Source organism: Callorhinus ursinus, unplaced genomic scaffold (assembly GCF_003265705.2).
Source record: "Callorhinus ursinus isolate GAN/ISIS: 27379988/994484 unplaced genomic scaffold, GSC_fseal_2.0 scaffold2, whole genome shotgun sequence".
Taxonomy (NCBI): Eukaryota; Metazoa; Chordata; class Mammalia; order Carnivora; family Otariidae; genus Callorhinus; species Callorhinus ursinus.
Genome location: NW_027397064.1, coordinates 33,840,385 through 33,855,489, shown reverse-complemented (window position 1 = coordinate 33,855,489; position 15,105 = coordinate 33,840,385). Strand labels below are relative to the sequence as shown.

Below are 15,105 nucleotides of genomic sequence, written 5' to 3'. Positions count from 1 at the left end.
TCCACCTCAAGGACAAAAGATGAGAGTATACATCTACCAACTCAGGTCCCTCCATTGGTCATGGCTTGCCCCATGGGGTAACTTGTTTGGACTTCAGGTTACCGCAGAGTCAAAGCAAAAGAAAAGCATGCCACTTTTTTCAAGTATGGTTGGGTTCATCCGTAATTGCTGTGGAAGAACAGATTAGTTTATTCTACTTCTCCCATTTGGCCTTATCCTTCCCTCATTAGTACCTCTGTTTACATTAGTAGATATAATCCTGTCACATTTATTAAACCTGTAGTAATATGCATTTATGAACAACCTGGTAACTCTCCTTTGTAGTTAAAATGTACTAAATCAATCTTAATATTTTAAGTACTTTCCTAATGCACAATCCCTTGTTTTTTCAGTTTTCTTAAAATACAGTGCCAATATCCTCAAAATTCTCAACTAAATGCTATGTCCTAAAACTATGTTAACATATGCTCATAAAATCAACCACTGTTTTTATGCTATGGCAATGAGGGCATTGCTGATGGTGGAGAGAATTATATCAGAACCCAGCATCTAAATTGACTAATCTCAACCAAATCCAGGGCTGTTTTATAAGACAATCTCCATAGCAACTAGAGAATCGGGGTAGAAAATTCTTGAAGTGGAAAGTTGTGCCTGATTTGCCAGATCAGCCCATGTTTTGACAATCTGTAATAAGGTAATCAAAGGGTCTCAAGACTATCACACAAGTGTTGACATCGTGTGAATCTGTCATGGCACGTGTCCTCCAAGTCATAAAAATACTCAAAAAAAATCTAACAAGGCTGATATTTCTAATCAAATTCATTAATGTTTTATATATTTTGAGGTAAATCAAAAAATAAAAATCAATCATGTAGGAGCTATTTCTTTATTCACATAACTTACTTAGCTAGCACTTTATCTTTCCAGTCTTCTAAATGTCCATTTATATGGCATTGTACAAACATTATTTCATCTGATTAATGACATAAAACAAAAAGCAGGTTTCCACATCATTTATAAAATTCATAGCTATTGTCCAGACTTTTAAAGCTGAATGTTATGAGCCTACATGTTAGGTAAGCCCACTGTCATTGACAAATCATTGGGAGAACTTGCCTGAGCACCTTCTGCCCGGACCCCTCCCCCACATTTTCACTCAATCCTTCTCATGAAGATTTATGTGTGAATGGGAAACAGGGTCATGTTTCAGAAACACTGGTTCCCACATGTAAAAACACTGAGTAAGGAAGAAAGGAAAAACATACAGGAAGCAGTATGGCCCACAACAATCCTTCAGAGAAAAATGCTTATTAAAAAATTTATAAAAACCCAGAAACTGAGACTAAATATATTCAATATTGAGTTAGACATCAGACAAAAGAATATGTTCCTGTAAACTTACCACTGATTCCAAATTAGGTGAATTAAGTGTTCTTGAATGATCCAAATTAATTAAAAATCATCAAGAAGAATTACAGAAGTAGGGACTTCCAAGTAAAATGAGAGTATGGATCCTTATGTTTACTTTCACTGCTTCCCAAAATCCCAGGAAAAAGATGGGAAAGGGATACTTTTTAAAAGCAAGGACTCAAACAAATGGAAGCGAAATGGAGGAGGAGGCAACAGCACTGGAACTTGGAAAACATGTAAGAGTGGTAGGTGATTAAGCAGATGCAAAGCAGCAAGAGGAACAGCAGAGAAGCAACCTGACTTAGGCCACAGGCACTTGATAATGATCAGAAATGGCAGACTCACTTTGGAAGGGAAGATAAAGGCAAAGCTCAAAACAGGGAAGCTGGTGGCAAGTCTGTTTAAGCAGCAGTTAGATGCTACCCATCCTCCACATAGACAGGCAAGTGCCCTGTCCCCACCCTGGCAGAAGACACAAGAGGCATCTGGCACCAAGGCATCTGGGCTGGGGAATACTGGACACAGCTGAGGGTAGGGATGAGTAATGAAGAGCTATGAGAATATTTACAAACTAAATGCTGAGACTCTACCAGCCCTTGTCTACAATTCATTTCCTAAAACATGGACAGCTGTGTCTACCCTCCAGGCTGAAGACTGGAAGATCCTTCTACAAGGAACTTGAACAGCCCAAGAGGAAAGACAAAAAAAATACTGACATAGGGGTTCTCCAAAGAAATGATCTAGTCAGATGAGTCTACAGCTGACAAACTCCACCTATATACTGAGAATATCCATTCAGTCTCTTAGTGTCCACTCTTAGAGTAAGCAGCCAACCAAGAATCATCAGACATCCAAGGAAAGCCTTTAAAACAAACAAGCAACCTGGGGGTGAGGGTGAGGGTAGGGGTTGAAAAACAGACATAATACAGGAAGAAGAAAATATTAAAAATTATCCATTGATAATGCATTCATGAAACATGGCCAGAATGTCATTTCAAATAATAAGATAAAATCCACTCAGAGAGTATATGAAAGCATTTGGAAACTAATATAGAAGAAATGAAAGACTTACTGAAGGCTTGGCATATAGAGGAAATTTTCCAGAAAGTATTATAAAAATATAAAGTGATGGGGAAAAGAGAGAAAATAAGGGTCGAGAACCAGTACAAGAGTTCCAATATCCAAATAACAGAGCTTCCAGAAAGAACTGAGAAAATGGACGAAATCATCAGTGAGATAATTCAAGCGTTGTCTGGCACAGAGGAACAAGAGTGTCAAGGATTCAAAGGGCCTAACACATCTCCAGCCTAATAAATGAAAACAGACTCATACAAAGGCACATCACAGAAATTTCAGAACACTAGGAACAAAGTGAAGATCTTACAAGCTTCCAGAGAGAAATGACAGATCACATACAAAGATTAGGACTCATAATGGCTTTAGAGGTTTCAATAGTAACATAAAAATAAGAATTCAATAATACACTGTCTTCAAAATAAAGGAATTATTATTTCTAACCTAGAATTTTACACCTAGCCAAACTAACAAGTGTGATGATAGAATAACAGCATTTTCAGACATGAAAGGTCTCAAAAATATACTCCCCCCTTTTTAAAGGAAGCGAGTAGACGATATGTTCCCCTAAAACAAGGACGTAAACTAAGGGGGACAAAAAAGAGAAGATATGAGATTTAGGAACCAGTATATCCAACATGGAGAGAGGTGCAGGGAACACCCAGGATGACAGTTAAGGGAGATTCCATGATGACAGTTATCTTCAACATGAGATTTAGGAACCAGTATATCCAACATGGAGAGAGGTGCAGGGAACACCCAGGATGACAGTTAAGGGAGATTCCATGATGACAGTTATCTTCAACAAATTGAGGGCAACCAGTACTAATTGGAACAGGTCAGAGAGGTCTAGAAGATGGTTCTTTAAGAAGATAAAACTGATAGAACATTCAATGCAGGGAATGTTCTATCTAAATGCATGGAGAGATGCTATTATTAACAGACAGGGTGGGGTTAAACCATTGATCAGTATATTAAAAACTAAGTAAACAATCAAAATGCTAATTATCAATTCCAGCCAAAAGAAAAAGTTGTGCAGAAAGGGTAAAATAGAAACAACATTCTAAATGCTTCATTGTGAATAATGTTTACATAGTTATAATAACGTAACCATTAAATATTTATCCAAATTTTGATATAACTGCATGGAAAGAGGGAGAATTAGGAAGAGTGTGTGTGTGTGTGTGTGTGTGTATGTTGGGGGTCAGGGGTGGGTGGTGAAAGGAAGCTAAATTTTCACCTTCTGCAGGGAGAAGTCAATAGACAATGCCTAAAACTGAAAAATCAAGAAGCACCAATATGAGTTGGTATTTAGATACCTGGAGTTGAATCCTAAATGATAAGACAAGAGAGTTGAAAGCACTTGGTTCTGGGGAGAAGGAAATTAAAGTGATAGGGAAAAGGGAGTTATGTAGGTACTTAGAGTTTTGGGAACAAACAGTCAACTTTCAGCCACATGTGTGTATCATTTGGATAATAACAAAGAGGAAAAAGGAGGAAAGGAAGGAGGAAAGAGGAGAGAGAGGTAAGGACACAGGGAGGAAGGGGAAAAGGGAGGAAAGAAAAAATTTTAAGAGACATAATACAGATAAAAATGAAAGACAGTCTAACAGATCAAATGTGGTTTTTATTGAGAAGGAAAACCAAAGTCCAAACATTTTTGGAAAAGTGTAAGCTTTAATAGATCTCTGTGTCTCCTAGCTCTCAATTTTATATCTAATTGCCAAATGGTGGCATATAAAAAAATATTCACGCTCTTTCCCTCCAAATCCCCTTTTTTCCATCATTTGTAAGTGATGACACTTTCATACCACTGCTTTGTTCCCACGCCCCGCCCCCCAACATCCTATGGGTTCTCTCCATTCTCTCCACTTTATTATCTAGGGCACCATCACCTTTCCAAACTGGTCTGTCTGCTTCCTGTCCATCCTCTAACAGGCAGGCAGAACAAGCTTTCTAAAATTCAAAGCCATTCACACCACTATCTTGCTTAAAACTCTTCCATGGTTCTCACTGCCTTTAGGATAGGTTTAAACTCCTTAATCTGGCATATAGGACTTCATGCTCTGACCTCTAACTACCTCTGAAGCTTCATTTTTTTAACATGCTCAGGAATGCCTCTCATTCCACCCCATCTCTAAGTTCCAGCCTGCCAAACTGAAGGCCTTTGCAGGTCCTCAAACCCAGGGTGCTCTCACATCTGAGCCCCCACATTGCTGTGCCCTTTATCCTAAAAGTTCTTCAAAGAAAATTATATGCAAAAGTATGTGTAAGTGTTTGTGCCTATGTATGCATACATGCATAAAACTTGCAAATGATTTTGACACTATTTATAAGGCCCCCGAACACCAATTTTGGACCCCACTTTAAGAACCCATTCCTTGGGCGCCTGGGTGGCTCAGATGGTTAGGCAGCTGCCTTCGGCTCGGGTCATGATCCTGGGGTCCTGGGATCGAGTCCTGCATCGGGCTCCCTGCTCCTTGGGGAGCTTGCTTCTCCCTCTGCCTCTGCCTCTCTCTCTCTGTCTCTCATGAATAAATAAAATCTTAAAAAAAAAAAAAAAAGAACCCATTCCTTAAGTTATAAGCAAGCTTACAGCTGCTATAAAAGTTCTGAAATACATCATTCAGAATATTTGCATATAAAGCATACATGAATTACACATATCAATATTAGCTATTTTTCATGTCACTGGAATGTTCTCCATTGCCCTTCCTCCCAAAGAAAGTTGGTTAAATGATTATCCTAAAGTTGGTTTCATGAGAAGAGGTAACCCTAAATGAAAACATCCCTTCACTGTTTTGAGAACAGTAAGATCCTAGAATTTGAATACTTCTACCTCATAAGAATGCCTGAGCATGCTGTTACAACAACAACAACAACAACAACAACAACAAAAACTTAAAAAAATTGGATGATATTAGATGAACAGCTGTGTAAAAAGGGGAATGTAAAAATAAAAACTGCATGTTGCAGCATCAAAATAGTAACCATATACAGTATATGACTGTTTTTAATCAGATGAAGATTGGAGCTATTACATTTCAAATCAAATGTTATAAATTAGTTCAAGAATGCAGCTGAGCTCTCATTTAATTAGAAATGTCCATGTTTAAATCATGAGGTACAGTAGCTGCCAATGAAGCAAAAGGGCAAGGGAAGGGAGAAATACCATGTCCAGACCCTCCGATTGTCAACTGTCTCCTACACAGGATGAACATCTGGGGGTGGACTAGTCCTGATGTAATGAAGAACTTCATGTACTAGCTAATTTGAGATTTAATGTAATTGAACATAATTGTTTTGAAGACAATTAAAATCATTATTCTGGTCTGGACAATTCTGAACTCTTCATTTTTGTGTGAAACGTATTTTCCCCCATGCTGAATTTTAACCCTTTCTTGGATAAAAAGTATGGCAAATTTTGGGCCAGGATTTCCCTGGGAAATAATCTTTAAATTGTCAGCTCACATTAAAATGCAGCACAAGCAGTAAGGTGCTCCTCTGGAAACAAGTCTCTTTTCCTATTGCTAGTACTTGGTGTAGCTCAGCTTAGCCAGAGTCCAAATCTACATCCCACATGTTAGACAATTCAGCATTAAATAAAAATGAGGCAACATCATACAGGGATTTCTGAGGTCATACAGAGAAGAATGCAATTATCCTAAGGCGGACTTTCCCCCAAAGGTTATGAGCCTCTGCATCTTGTAATTAACCACCGTGCAGCTAGACAGTCCAGGCAAAAGGTCTTTCTTTTCTCCCAATTTGCCTAATTCAAAAACACCTCAAGTGACATAGCTCAAATTTTCCAAATTAAATTCACCCCTGGGGCTGAAATCAAGCACGTGACAGTTCAGTTCCAAAGCAAATCTTAAAGAGAGTTGTGCATAGGAAAAGAAAAAAAAAAATCAGAGGAAAAAGGGGTAGGAGTTAACATTTAAGTGGTTTTTCAACCTCATCATTACCCCTGCTCAAGAAAATAGAACACAGATGGGCAAAACACACCCGGAAGAGTTCTGCCCGGAAGAGTCTAAGGAACTCATTAGAAACTACTGTTTTTTCTCATGATCTATGGTGAATCTGTAAGGGACAAAATGGTTGATTTGCCCCATCCCAGGGCATTTAGAGTTCCACAGTGTTGTCGGGTGGAAATTGGAAAGATAGTCACAGAGACACAGTATGCACTGCAACCCATGAGAGCCTATTGTTGATGTAGTTCTCTGAGGTCAACTCTTACCAGGGTGTTGAGGAATGATTATATTATCACAAACTGTTCTAATTTGTGAAAAATGGTTTCCAATCAGGAATGACACACTACCCTCAACTTGCTCTTACTTCTGGCCACAGCTCCACACTCATCCTGTGGGACATCAGAGAGAGGGTAAATGGGAAAGAGGTTCACTGCTTCCAGGCAAGAGTGGATCCCCTCTCAAACCTCCATAGTAATAGACTTAAAGGCCTCCAAGCTGGCAGCCAGAAGAGAATTGCCTTAAAATGTGAAATTGTAAACAACAATCACTAAACTTTCACTTGCATCTAAAGAAGCAGCTATAATTTTACTGTCCCACTTGCTGTTTTTCTTTTGCAATCTGTATAGGAGGTTATTTTTATCCAGATAAAAAAAAAAAAAGAAAAGATCCAACCATTTCCCTTCACCTCACCTCCCAATTGTCATAAAGTTTCACATTTCTGCCAGCTCTTTATTCCCAAAAGTGGAGGAATTATGCAATGTTCATCAGTCTTAAACAACTCTGTATTTTTTTTCAGTTGGTTACTTTAAATTTTTTCAATTTTATCAAATTAATCTGATAAAATTCCACATTATTTTCAGAATGCTTTATGAATAATGAAATTAAAATATACACACATACATTTTTCTGAAGCATAAGTATTTGATTTTGCTCTTGTTCAGTAATTAGATTTCTTCCATTGAATCATTAATCTAAGTACATGTTATGGACAACTATACTACTACGACTCTGAGTTTTCATTAGTGCAATATGGCCATTTTAGCAATAGAGATAAACAACAAAGAAGCAAATTTTACATCCTATGATTAACATTCAAGATAATCTGTCCTATGTTTGCTGGAAGTTATCAGTCCACTCTCTGCTCTCCAAACAAATAGGCCTTTTGAAAGAAGACACTCTGCTAAGTTGAAATCAGGTTTATTTGAAAATATCTTGAACCCTTTACTAAGCAATATTAAGATGATATAGGCTTTTCTTTAAACAATTATGATCCTTCCAATTCAAGTTGTCCAATTAAGCCTGACAACATCCCTATGAGACATGGAGTTCATTTCATTTCAACTCATGAACTAAAGATTTCAGGGTCCCAACCCAAAACACAACTGCTTGGTTTATTTCATTCCATGCCAACTTATCAGTGAAATCAAAGTTGATTTCAACACTATTACTTCACAGGTTAAAACTAGAAAAGGTTTCCTTAACCACATAAGATTTGGGATCATCATCTTCAGTGAAAGAATATTATTAAATCTTGGACCCCAAGGTTCATTTTAATAAAGAGGAAATGGGAAATGTTTGAGATATACATGTTCAGAAGAATAATGAAAAACCTTTTGGGGTACACTCTCTTGAGTATTCAGATTTATACAAGAAATCAATGATTAAAGAGCATTCAGGTCTACCTGAAGCTCACCCTTCATCAAAAGATAGATAAACAAAGAAACCGAAATCTTACCTAATTCATTAATAGAAGCCGATATTGTAATGACTGATTTGATGGAGTCTTGATCAGAAAATGAAAATATATTGAGCATTGATGCTTCAGGTTATTTCTGCCCTGTAAAGAAAACACATACATGCAAGAATTTTTTTTCTGTGATGAAATCTTAATAATTTATTTCTTCTGATACAATTAAACTTAGCTTGATAGAAAAATTCTGGGATTTGACCTCTGAAGTGACATTGACTAATCATGAAATTCACCAGTAGTAATGTCTACTTCTTAGAGCATTACTATATAACCAGATTATAGTTATAACTAGATCTGTTATCTAGTTAGAACAGTTCAGAGGCTCCATTCGGAGGCTAGCCTTTGGTGTTTATGACAGATCGTCTCTTGGACTTGCTACTGGGCTTGCCGACGTTCTCTCAACTCAGTCTAAGATGGTAGCCTCTTCTTTCAATCGCCAAATCACACCACTCTAAATTCTGGTCCTTCTCAATCTCATCCTCTAGGCTTTGTCAATTTTTCCTTCCAAAACCCACAAATCAAACTGCCTGGATCAAAATCTGACATCTGGAAAAGCTAAGATAGGCCAATTAGTGCCTGAAGCACAGGTTCCTGGGATGTATGCACCTGTTAGAAACTGTTCTGTCTCCACCATCTCCTTTTCAGAGGCCACCAACAGCCTTCAGATGTTAACGACTTCCAGCTTTTGGTGGCTTGTGACTCATTTGACTGTGTAACCTGGAGGAGAAAGCTGCCATACACTTGTATGGCAGCCGCACATTACCCCAAAGTTATTTTTAAAGTTTACAAGCCTGGTTCAGCCTCCTTAAAAGTCCCCCTTAAGCCTACAAAAGCAAATTCAAAGCAAAGGACAAAAGTTTTCAGGCAGTAATTAAACCGTTAGCTATGCTATTATACCTTTGCCGCCCTGTCCCCTGGCAGCCTAACAATTAATCTTTTCAGAAGAGAGGAAAAATGAGTTACACACAGGAACTATAGAGCTTACAGCAGCCCTACGTTATTAATTTTAATAACATGAAAAGATAAACATATGTCACTCACTCATAGCCAAATAAGCATCTACAGAGCCCTGCCCTGGTGTACATCTAAAATTTATAACTCAGGTTCCTTTACCTAAGACATTTTTAGGCTATTTAAATATTTTCACATTGCTTAATCAGAAGAAATATGGGTATATAATTTTATTCCACTCATTTAAAAATAAATGTACTTAAAATATTTGTAAAACGACAGGTCATTTTCTTAGCTAGTGCCACCTCCTTTCATTTTTAAAACCATGAAAGATGAAGCAAGAACAAGATTATACAACCTCTTATTTTATGTATTTTTTCAACATACTCTAGCTCCTGGAAGAAAAGAGATGATTTTATTTTTTCATCCTAAATCTTCTTCTGAAAATCTTTTATTCTCAGTTTCATATGATACAATTGAATCAAATGCTAAAAGAATGAAACACTCTCTCCTGCAATTTCTTAAGCATGCATCTAGAAAAAAATTACTGCTGGCAGGAGGAACTGTCAGTATGAATCTCAGCAGAAGTAAATTGTTTGGTATTTGTAATGGAGTATAATAGCTATAATTCCACTTGAGTTTCTGCCACTAATAAGCTGATAAAAACTGTGAGTTGAGACCCAGGTGTCCATCAGTCTATGGCTTCCACAAATGTCTCTGCACATGCACTTAATCACAGAGACAGGTAACCCAATCTCTTTAGAAGTACTGTGTCTGACAATGAGGGGCCCAAGCTGGCTCTTCCCACAAAGAGAATGCAAAAGCACAGCTGCATACTGACTCCAGAGGAGCTTTCTTATCAGCAATTACCAGGAATTTTCTTAGACATTTCCAGCTCCTGCAGAGGTGTAAGACAGTAACTTAAATGTGCTCACCATTAGAAATGGGCTAGGTGAAAACACTTCTTTCTCATGAAAAGTAGTCACCAGATCAAAAATGACTCAGAAATTAAAATGTACTGTCTCACGTGCTTCAGGATTGTGACCCTAATGCTCACCTGTTGCCAAAAAGTTGATTTAATAAGAAAGCATTTCTACTTAAATGATTAGAAGTCCGAATACACTGTGTTTTGTGTGTGTGTGAAGGCAAAAACAACTGGAATTCAGAACTGTGTGTCATCACATGAACATTTTAACAAGAGTAAAATAAAGAGTAATATCTCTCATTGGAAATACTGGCCCAGGGAGTAAAGAGGCTTGAGGTCCAGTCTTCTGATTTGCTGACTGATCTTACACACATCACTTAAATGCAATTGCCTACAAGTTTTTATATGGAGAAAATGGAGTAGAAATAATAATGTTGTAATGAAAGCTTGGGCTTTGTTGGCAGGAGAGCTTTGAAAAGTAGCTGGTATTTGGCAAGTTTATTTTTTATTTAACCTGTTGAATAAAAAGCATAATGTACAATTATGCTCATTCTATTAATGATCAAATAAATGGCCCATGTGGGAAACATTAAACCTTTATGTAAATATATCGTCCTCGGGAGCCTGAACTCCTGAACAATGCTCATCTCAGACACTCACTCTCCAATATGAATAGGTGCACTGCTGAGCTTACGCAGGCTTTTGGAAGAGCACATGTGCACATATGAGCAACTGTTCTATCTCAGTATCCCGGAGTCCTGCCCCAGAACTAGGAGGAAAGTCTTAGAAGAAGGAAGAGTGTTCTATAGCACTGTCTGCAGAGTAAAAAAACTACTGTACTCATACATATTCGCTTCAATTGTCTGTTATTCCTACCATTTTTTTCATGAAGAGCTGCCTGTGCTATGGTCTCAACAATGTATTTTCTTCTGGCTTCTGAAATATTTAGTAAACAAGCAGCCAAATGGAGCCCCAGGGAAGAAGACATGGTGATTTTTCTAGAATAGAAGAAAATTATTGTTCATTTTGTTTTCTATGGCTCATTCATATTTTCATGTTCATTAACCATAAAAAAATTATAGTTTTTGGAAACCAGTCATAATATGAACACTTCACTATTTTATTCCTGGAGAACACCTAAAGGAAAAAATCCTCAGATTGAGTCAACCAAGAAACCATGTGTATGCGGTCATGCACATATGAACCTACAAACATAGTAACAATACTAGAAAATATAGGGCAAGTTACTCAGCCTCAATTGTCACGTAAATGAAAACATTTGTTAAAGTATTTTATTCCCTTTTAAACACCAATTTCCTTAGATTATCCCCATTTTCAAGGTCTATACTACTTAACAAATAAGCTTGATCCTCTTGTTAAATGAGACTAGGGAAATGTAGAAAAGGGAAATGAAGAAGATTCTTATAAAAACTACTTTTCTGGCAAAAAGAAAAGTTATCTCTATGCGCCATGTTATAGGCAATATGTGAACAAATAAAAGGGACTCATTTGGGTGCTGTAAGATACCAGGTGTTTAGACAACTATTTGACTAAATTCGTCTCACACATTAATCCCCAAAGTTCCTTTATGAGTGTAAAATCTTTTCACAGGACTCTCTTCCTTGAATTAAAATCTGACATATATTCTATAACGAATCAATAATTACAAAAACGTGACTGATGCCCTTTTGTTGAAAGTGGATTAATTACAAAATTATTCCCCTTTTCAAGATCAGGCCATATTTTGGTCTCTCTTAAATATAACTAAATATGGCCCTCACGAATTCATTCAACAAATTATTTCATAAAGGTTATCTTGTATCAGGCAATGTTCTCAGGGTGAGGAATACCGCAGTGAATGTTGTCCAAGTTTGAGACAAACGTTAAGCTTATGAGTTTAAGCTAAACTGTGCTCTGGTGCAAATAACAGTACAGGCGATGCATAAATGCTCTGGCTTCTGTTCACCAGGATTTTCATTGGCCTAATCGTCCTAACCCAGAGGGAATGCAGGGCTCCGTGGCAAGTTTAGGTTTGTAAGCAACTTTTCATATCCTGACCATCATCTCATGACTGAAAATTCATTAAAATATAGTCATTAGGTTTTTGTAGACGTTAATAACATCGTTGTAATAAAGCAGCTCAGACCTCTCTCGTTTCTATGTAAACAAAAAATTGCTTTACACAAGGGGTGTGGGCGTCTTCTGGCTTTCATTTGTTTTCAGTGTGTTTATGTAGCTTAATTGTCTCATCAGGCACTTTCCCAACATAATTATGCTTTTTAACAAATGGTGTTTATGGCAACCCCTAACAGTGCAAAAGAAAGGATTAGTTTCATCCTCTCATTCCACATTTTGATTCCCTGTGGACAGTTAAATCACACAAAGATGGTGTTAGAAAAATCTACCTTCACAGCAAAAGCTGAAATTAGCGGCCACCAGGCTTTTGGAGAGCAGTCAGGCTTGTTAGCAAAAAGGGTAAGTGTTTCCCTGCCTCTTCCACTTACAAAGTAACCCAGAGCCACCTCGCAAACATTCAGCGGTTTGGAAGAATGCGCTCCTAGTCCGCCCATCCCTCCAATCACAATCCGATTACTTCCGGCCATAAACCAAAAAGCTGCCTCCCCATGGGGAGGAACCAGCAGGGCCAACGCCCAGTGGAGCAGTTCGCGACAGTTCCGCCAGATCACCTGCCTCCCGGCGCACGCACCGCCGTTAGCGCTTTTAGGGCCGCAAAAAGGCTCGCCGAGGGGGCGGTAGCGCGTGCTGAGGTGGGAACCCGCCGCTGGGACGCCCTGCGAGGCCCCGCCCCGGTTCCGGTGTGGAGTGGCTCCGGGCCACGTGGGCAGAAAGCTAACCCGAGGGACTCGGCGCGGGCCTTAGGGCAGTCCCCCGCTGCTCCGCGAGGGCCGCCGGGAGCAGCGTCTGCGGGCCGCGGGGCCCGGGAGCGAAGGACGGCCGGCGGCAGAGCCGTCCGGGACCCGCTCTCGAGCCAGCGCCGGCGCTCGCGGACGCATCGGGGAGGAAACCGAGCTGCGCGCGCGGAGGGGCGGCGGGGTAGGGGTAGGACGGCGCGGAGCCGGGGTCGCCGCGCGAGAGCGGCGCGCAGCTTCCGCCGCCGGCCCCGCCCCCCCTGACGCCCCGCTCGCGCTCCAGCCCGCCGCGCGCCTCCGAGCGCGCCTCGCGGGTCGCTGCCTGACCTCCGCTCCGCGCTCCCCGCGCTTCCCGCAGCCCCGAAACCTCAACGTTCTGCTTGGAATTGCCTTTTCGCCCCCTCTACTTTAGCTTGGGATTCTCCACAGTTGTCTCTTGTAAATGAGTGACTTTTTAAAAGGGCATCAGAATCTAATGATGAGGTCGTTACCCATTAATCATACACCCAGCAGGGGGCTCTTTGGTGCACACGCATACGCACCCTTCTAGTAAAGTCTCTTCTGAGAAATACTGCCCGCAAGCGCTTGTGAGTAGGAGCTGGACCCACCCTAGGACAAAGCTGTACTAGTACCTGCCCTTTTACTGAAAAGTTACAAGCGGTATGAACCAAGCATTAAGCATTTCCCTTTTTTCTAGGCCAGTGAACCTTGAGAATACATTTCTCCTACAAAAACCTGTGTTTTTTTAAAAATATATATAGCAAGGATTAAATGTCACCATTTTGATCCAATTTCGTTCCTGAAGTGAAATAATCACTAAATAACTACTTTGACAGAATAAATTAATTTTTAAATCTATTTTTTTATTTTCTAATTATACTTTTTAAACACAGATTTGAGGAAATTAACATTTATGTGGACATTTGGTTTCTAGCCTAATGTGGCATAAAAATAAGTAACATAATGAGTGTTAAAAAAAATCAGGTTCATGATGCTTCTCACATCATCATCATTGTACTTAGATGTCACAACAGTATTATGTGCGATTGTGTCAGATCCAGCCTTCTCCATCTCAGAGTGTTGGCAGGTAGGAGGGTTGTTGGCAAGAGGAGGGGTGTTAACCTCAGGATCCTGGATTCATTCCAAGGCTGGTAATTACATTCTGCCAGCCAAAATTCATCCCATAATTTTAATTGGATAAATCCTTTCTGGCCTAAGCTACTGCTATGCCTGTCAAACTGTTGCCACATTTCACCCCAGAGGTGTCTGTGTTTTAGTTGCAAGAATCAGTCCCTTTGAGGTTGGCTTATCAATTTAAATCCTCAAAGTGCTTTGGGATCCTATGGAATTAAATATATATTTAGGTATTTCTTCTACTGAATCTGCAATAGAAATGCATAAAATATACATCCATGTTAATGCCTAAAAACCAATACGCATCTAATGTCAGCAAATAATTTCAAACTAATTTAACTAGACTGATGTCCCTAACTTTCTCTTCGCTCCTTTTGAGAGCTTTTACTGACCATAGCATTAGCTTCCAGTTAACACAAAGTACTGCAGTGTCCAACATTTCCTTCCAAGGAGGACAATGGAACTGAAGGCCCTGTATCTCACTATTCCAAACAATCCCATGATGAGACTACTTGCTACAACAGAAGACATAGTAACAGTACATCTAGTCTTATCTGTTCCTCCAGAGAAAACAGTGTGACACCTACGGGCTCAGGGTTCTAGCTGTAACAACTGCTAGAACTAAAGCTTCTTCCCCACATCTCCTAATCCTCTCTGTGAGAAAGTCTTTCCCTTTACAGAGCTGCTGGAGTTAAGATAACTTTTCTGAAAGCATCAACACCCAGCAGTTACTCAGTAAACCTTAATCCCTTTCTCCACTCTACTGAGGTCAGACAGAAATGAGAGAAGGCAGGGTCTCAGCATTCTTTGTGGAGAGGGCAGCGTCTGCCCCTGCCTCAGAACTGTAAGCATGTCTTTTTGGAAAAGACAAGGAAATGGATACAAGCAAGTCTGATGAAAAGTTCAGCAGTAATATTTAAAGTCTTATTTTGCTCTCTTCAAGAACTGAAAAGTATGGGATGCCTGGGTGGCTCAGTCGGTTAAGTGTCTGCCTTTGGCACAGGTCATGATCCCAGGGTC

General features: G+C 39.4%; 1 protein-coding gene across 1 annotated transcript in view; it reads right to left on the bottom strand.

Annotated features, from left to right (window-relative positions):
• Positions 1 to 12,874, bottom strand: part of FTCDNL1 (formiminotransferase cyclodeaminase N-terminal like) — a 144,355-nt gene extending 131,481 nt beyond the window's left edge. The window contains 3 exon segments of the mRNA XM_073880592.1: positions 8,191 to 8,292; positions 10,958 to 11,079; positions 12,586 to 12,874. Of these exon segments, the coding sequence (XP_073736693.1) occupies positions 8,191 to 8,292; positions 10,958 to 11,079; positions 12,586 to 12,614 (253 nt within the window). The 5' untranslated portion in view covers positions 12,615 to 12,874.
• Between the last annotated feature and the right edge of the window lie 2,231 nt (positions 12,875 to 15,105).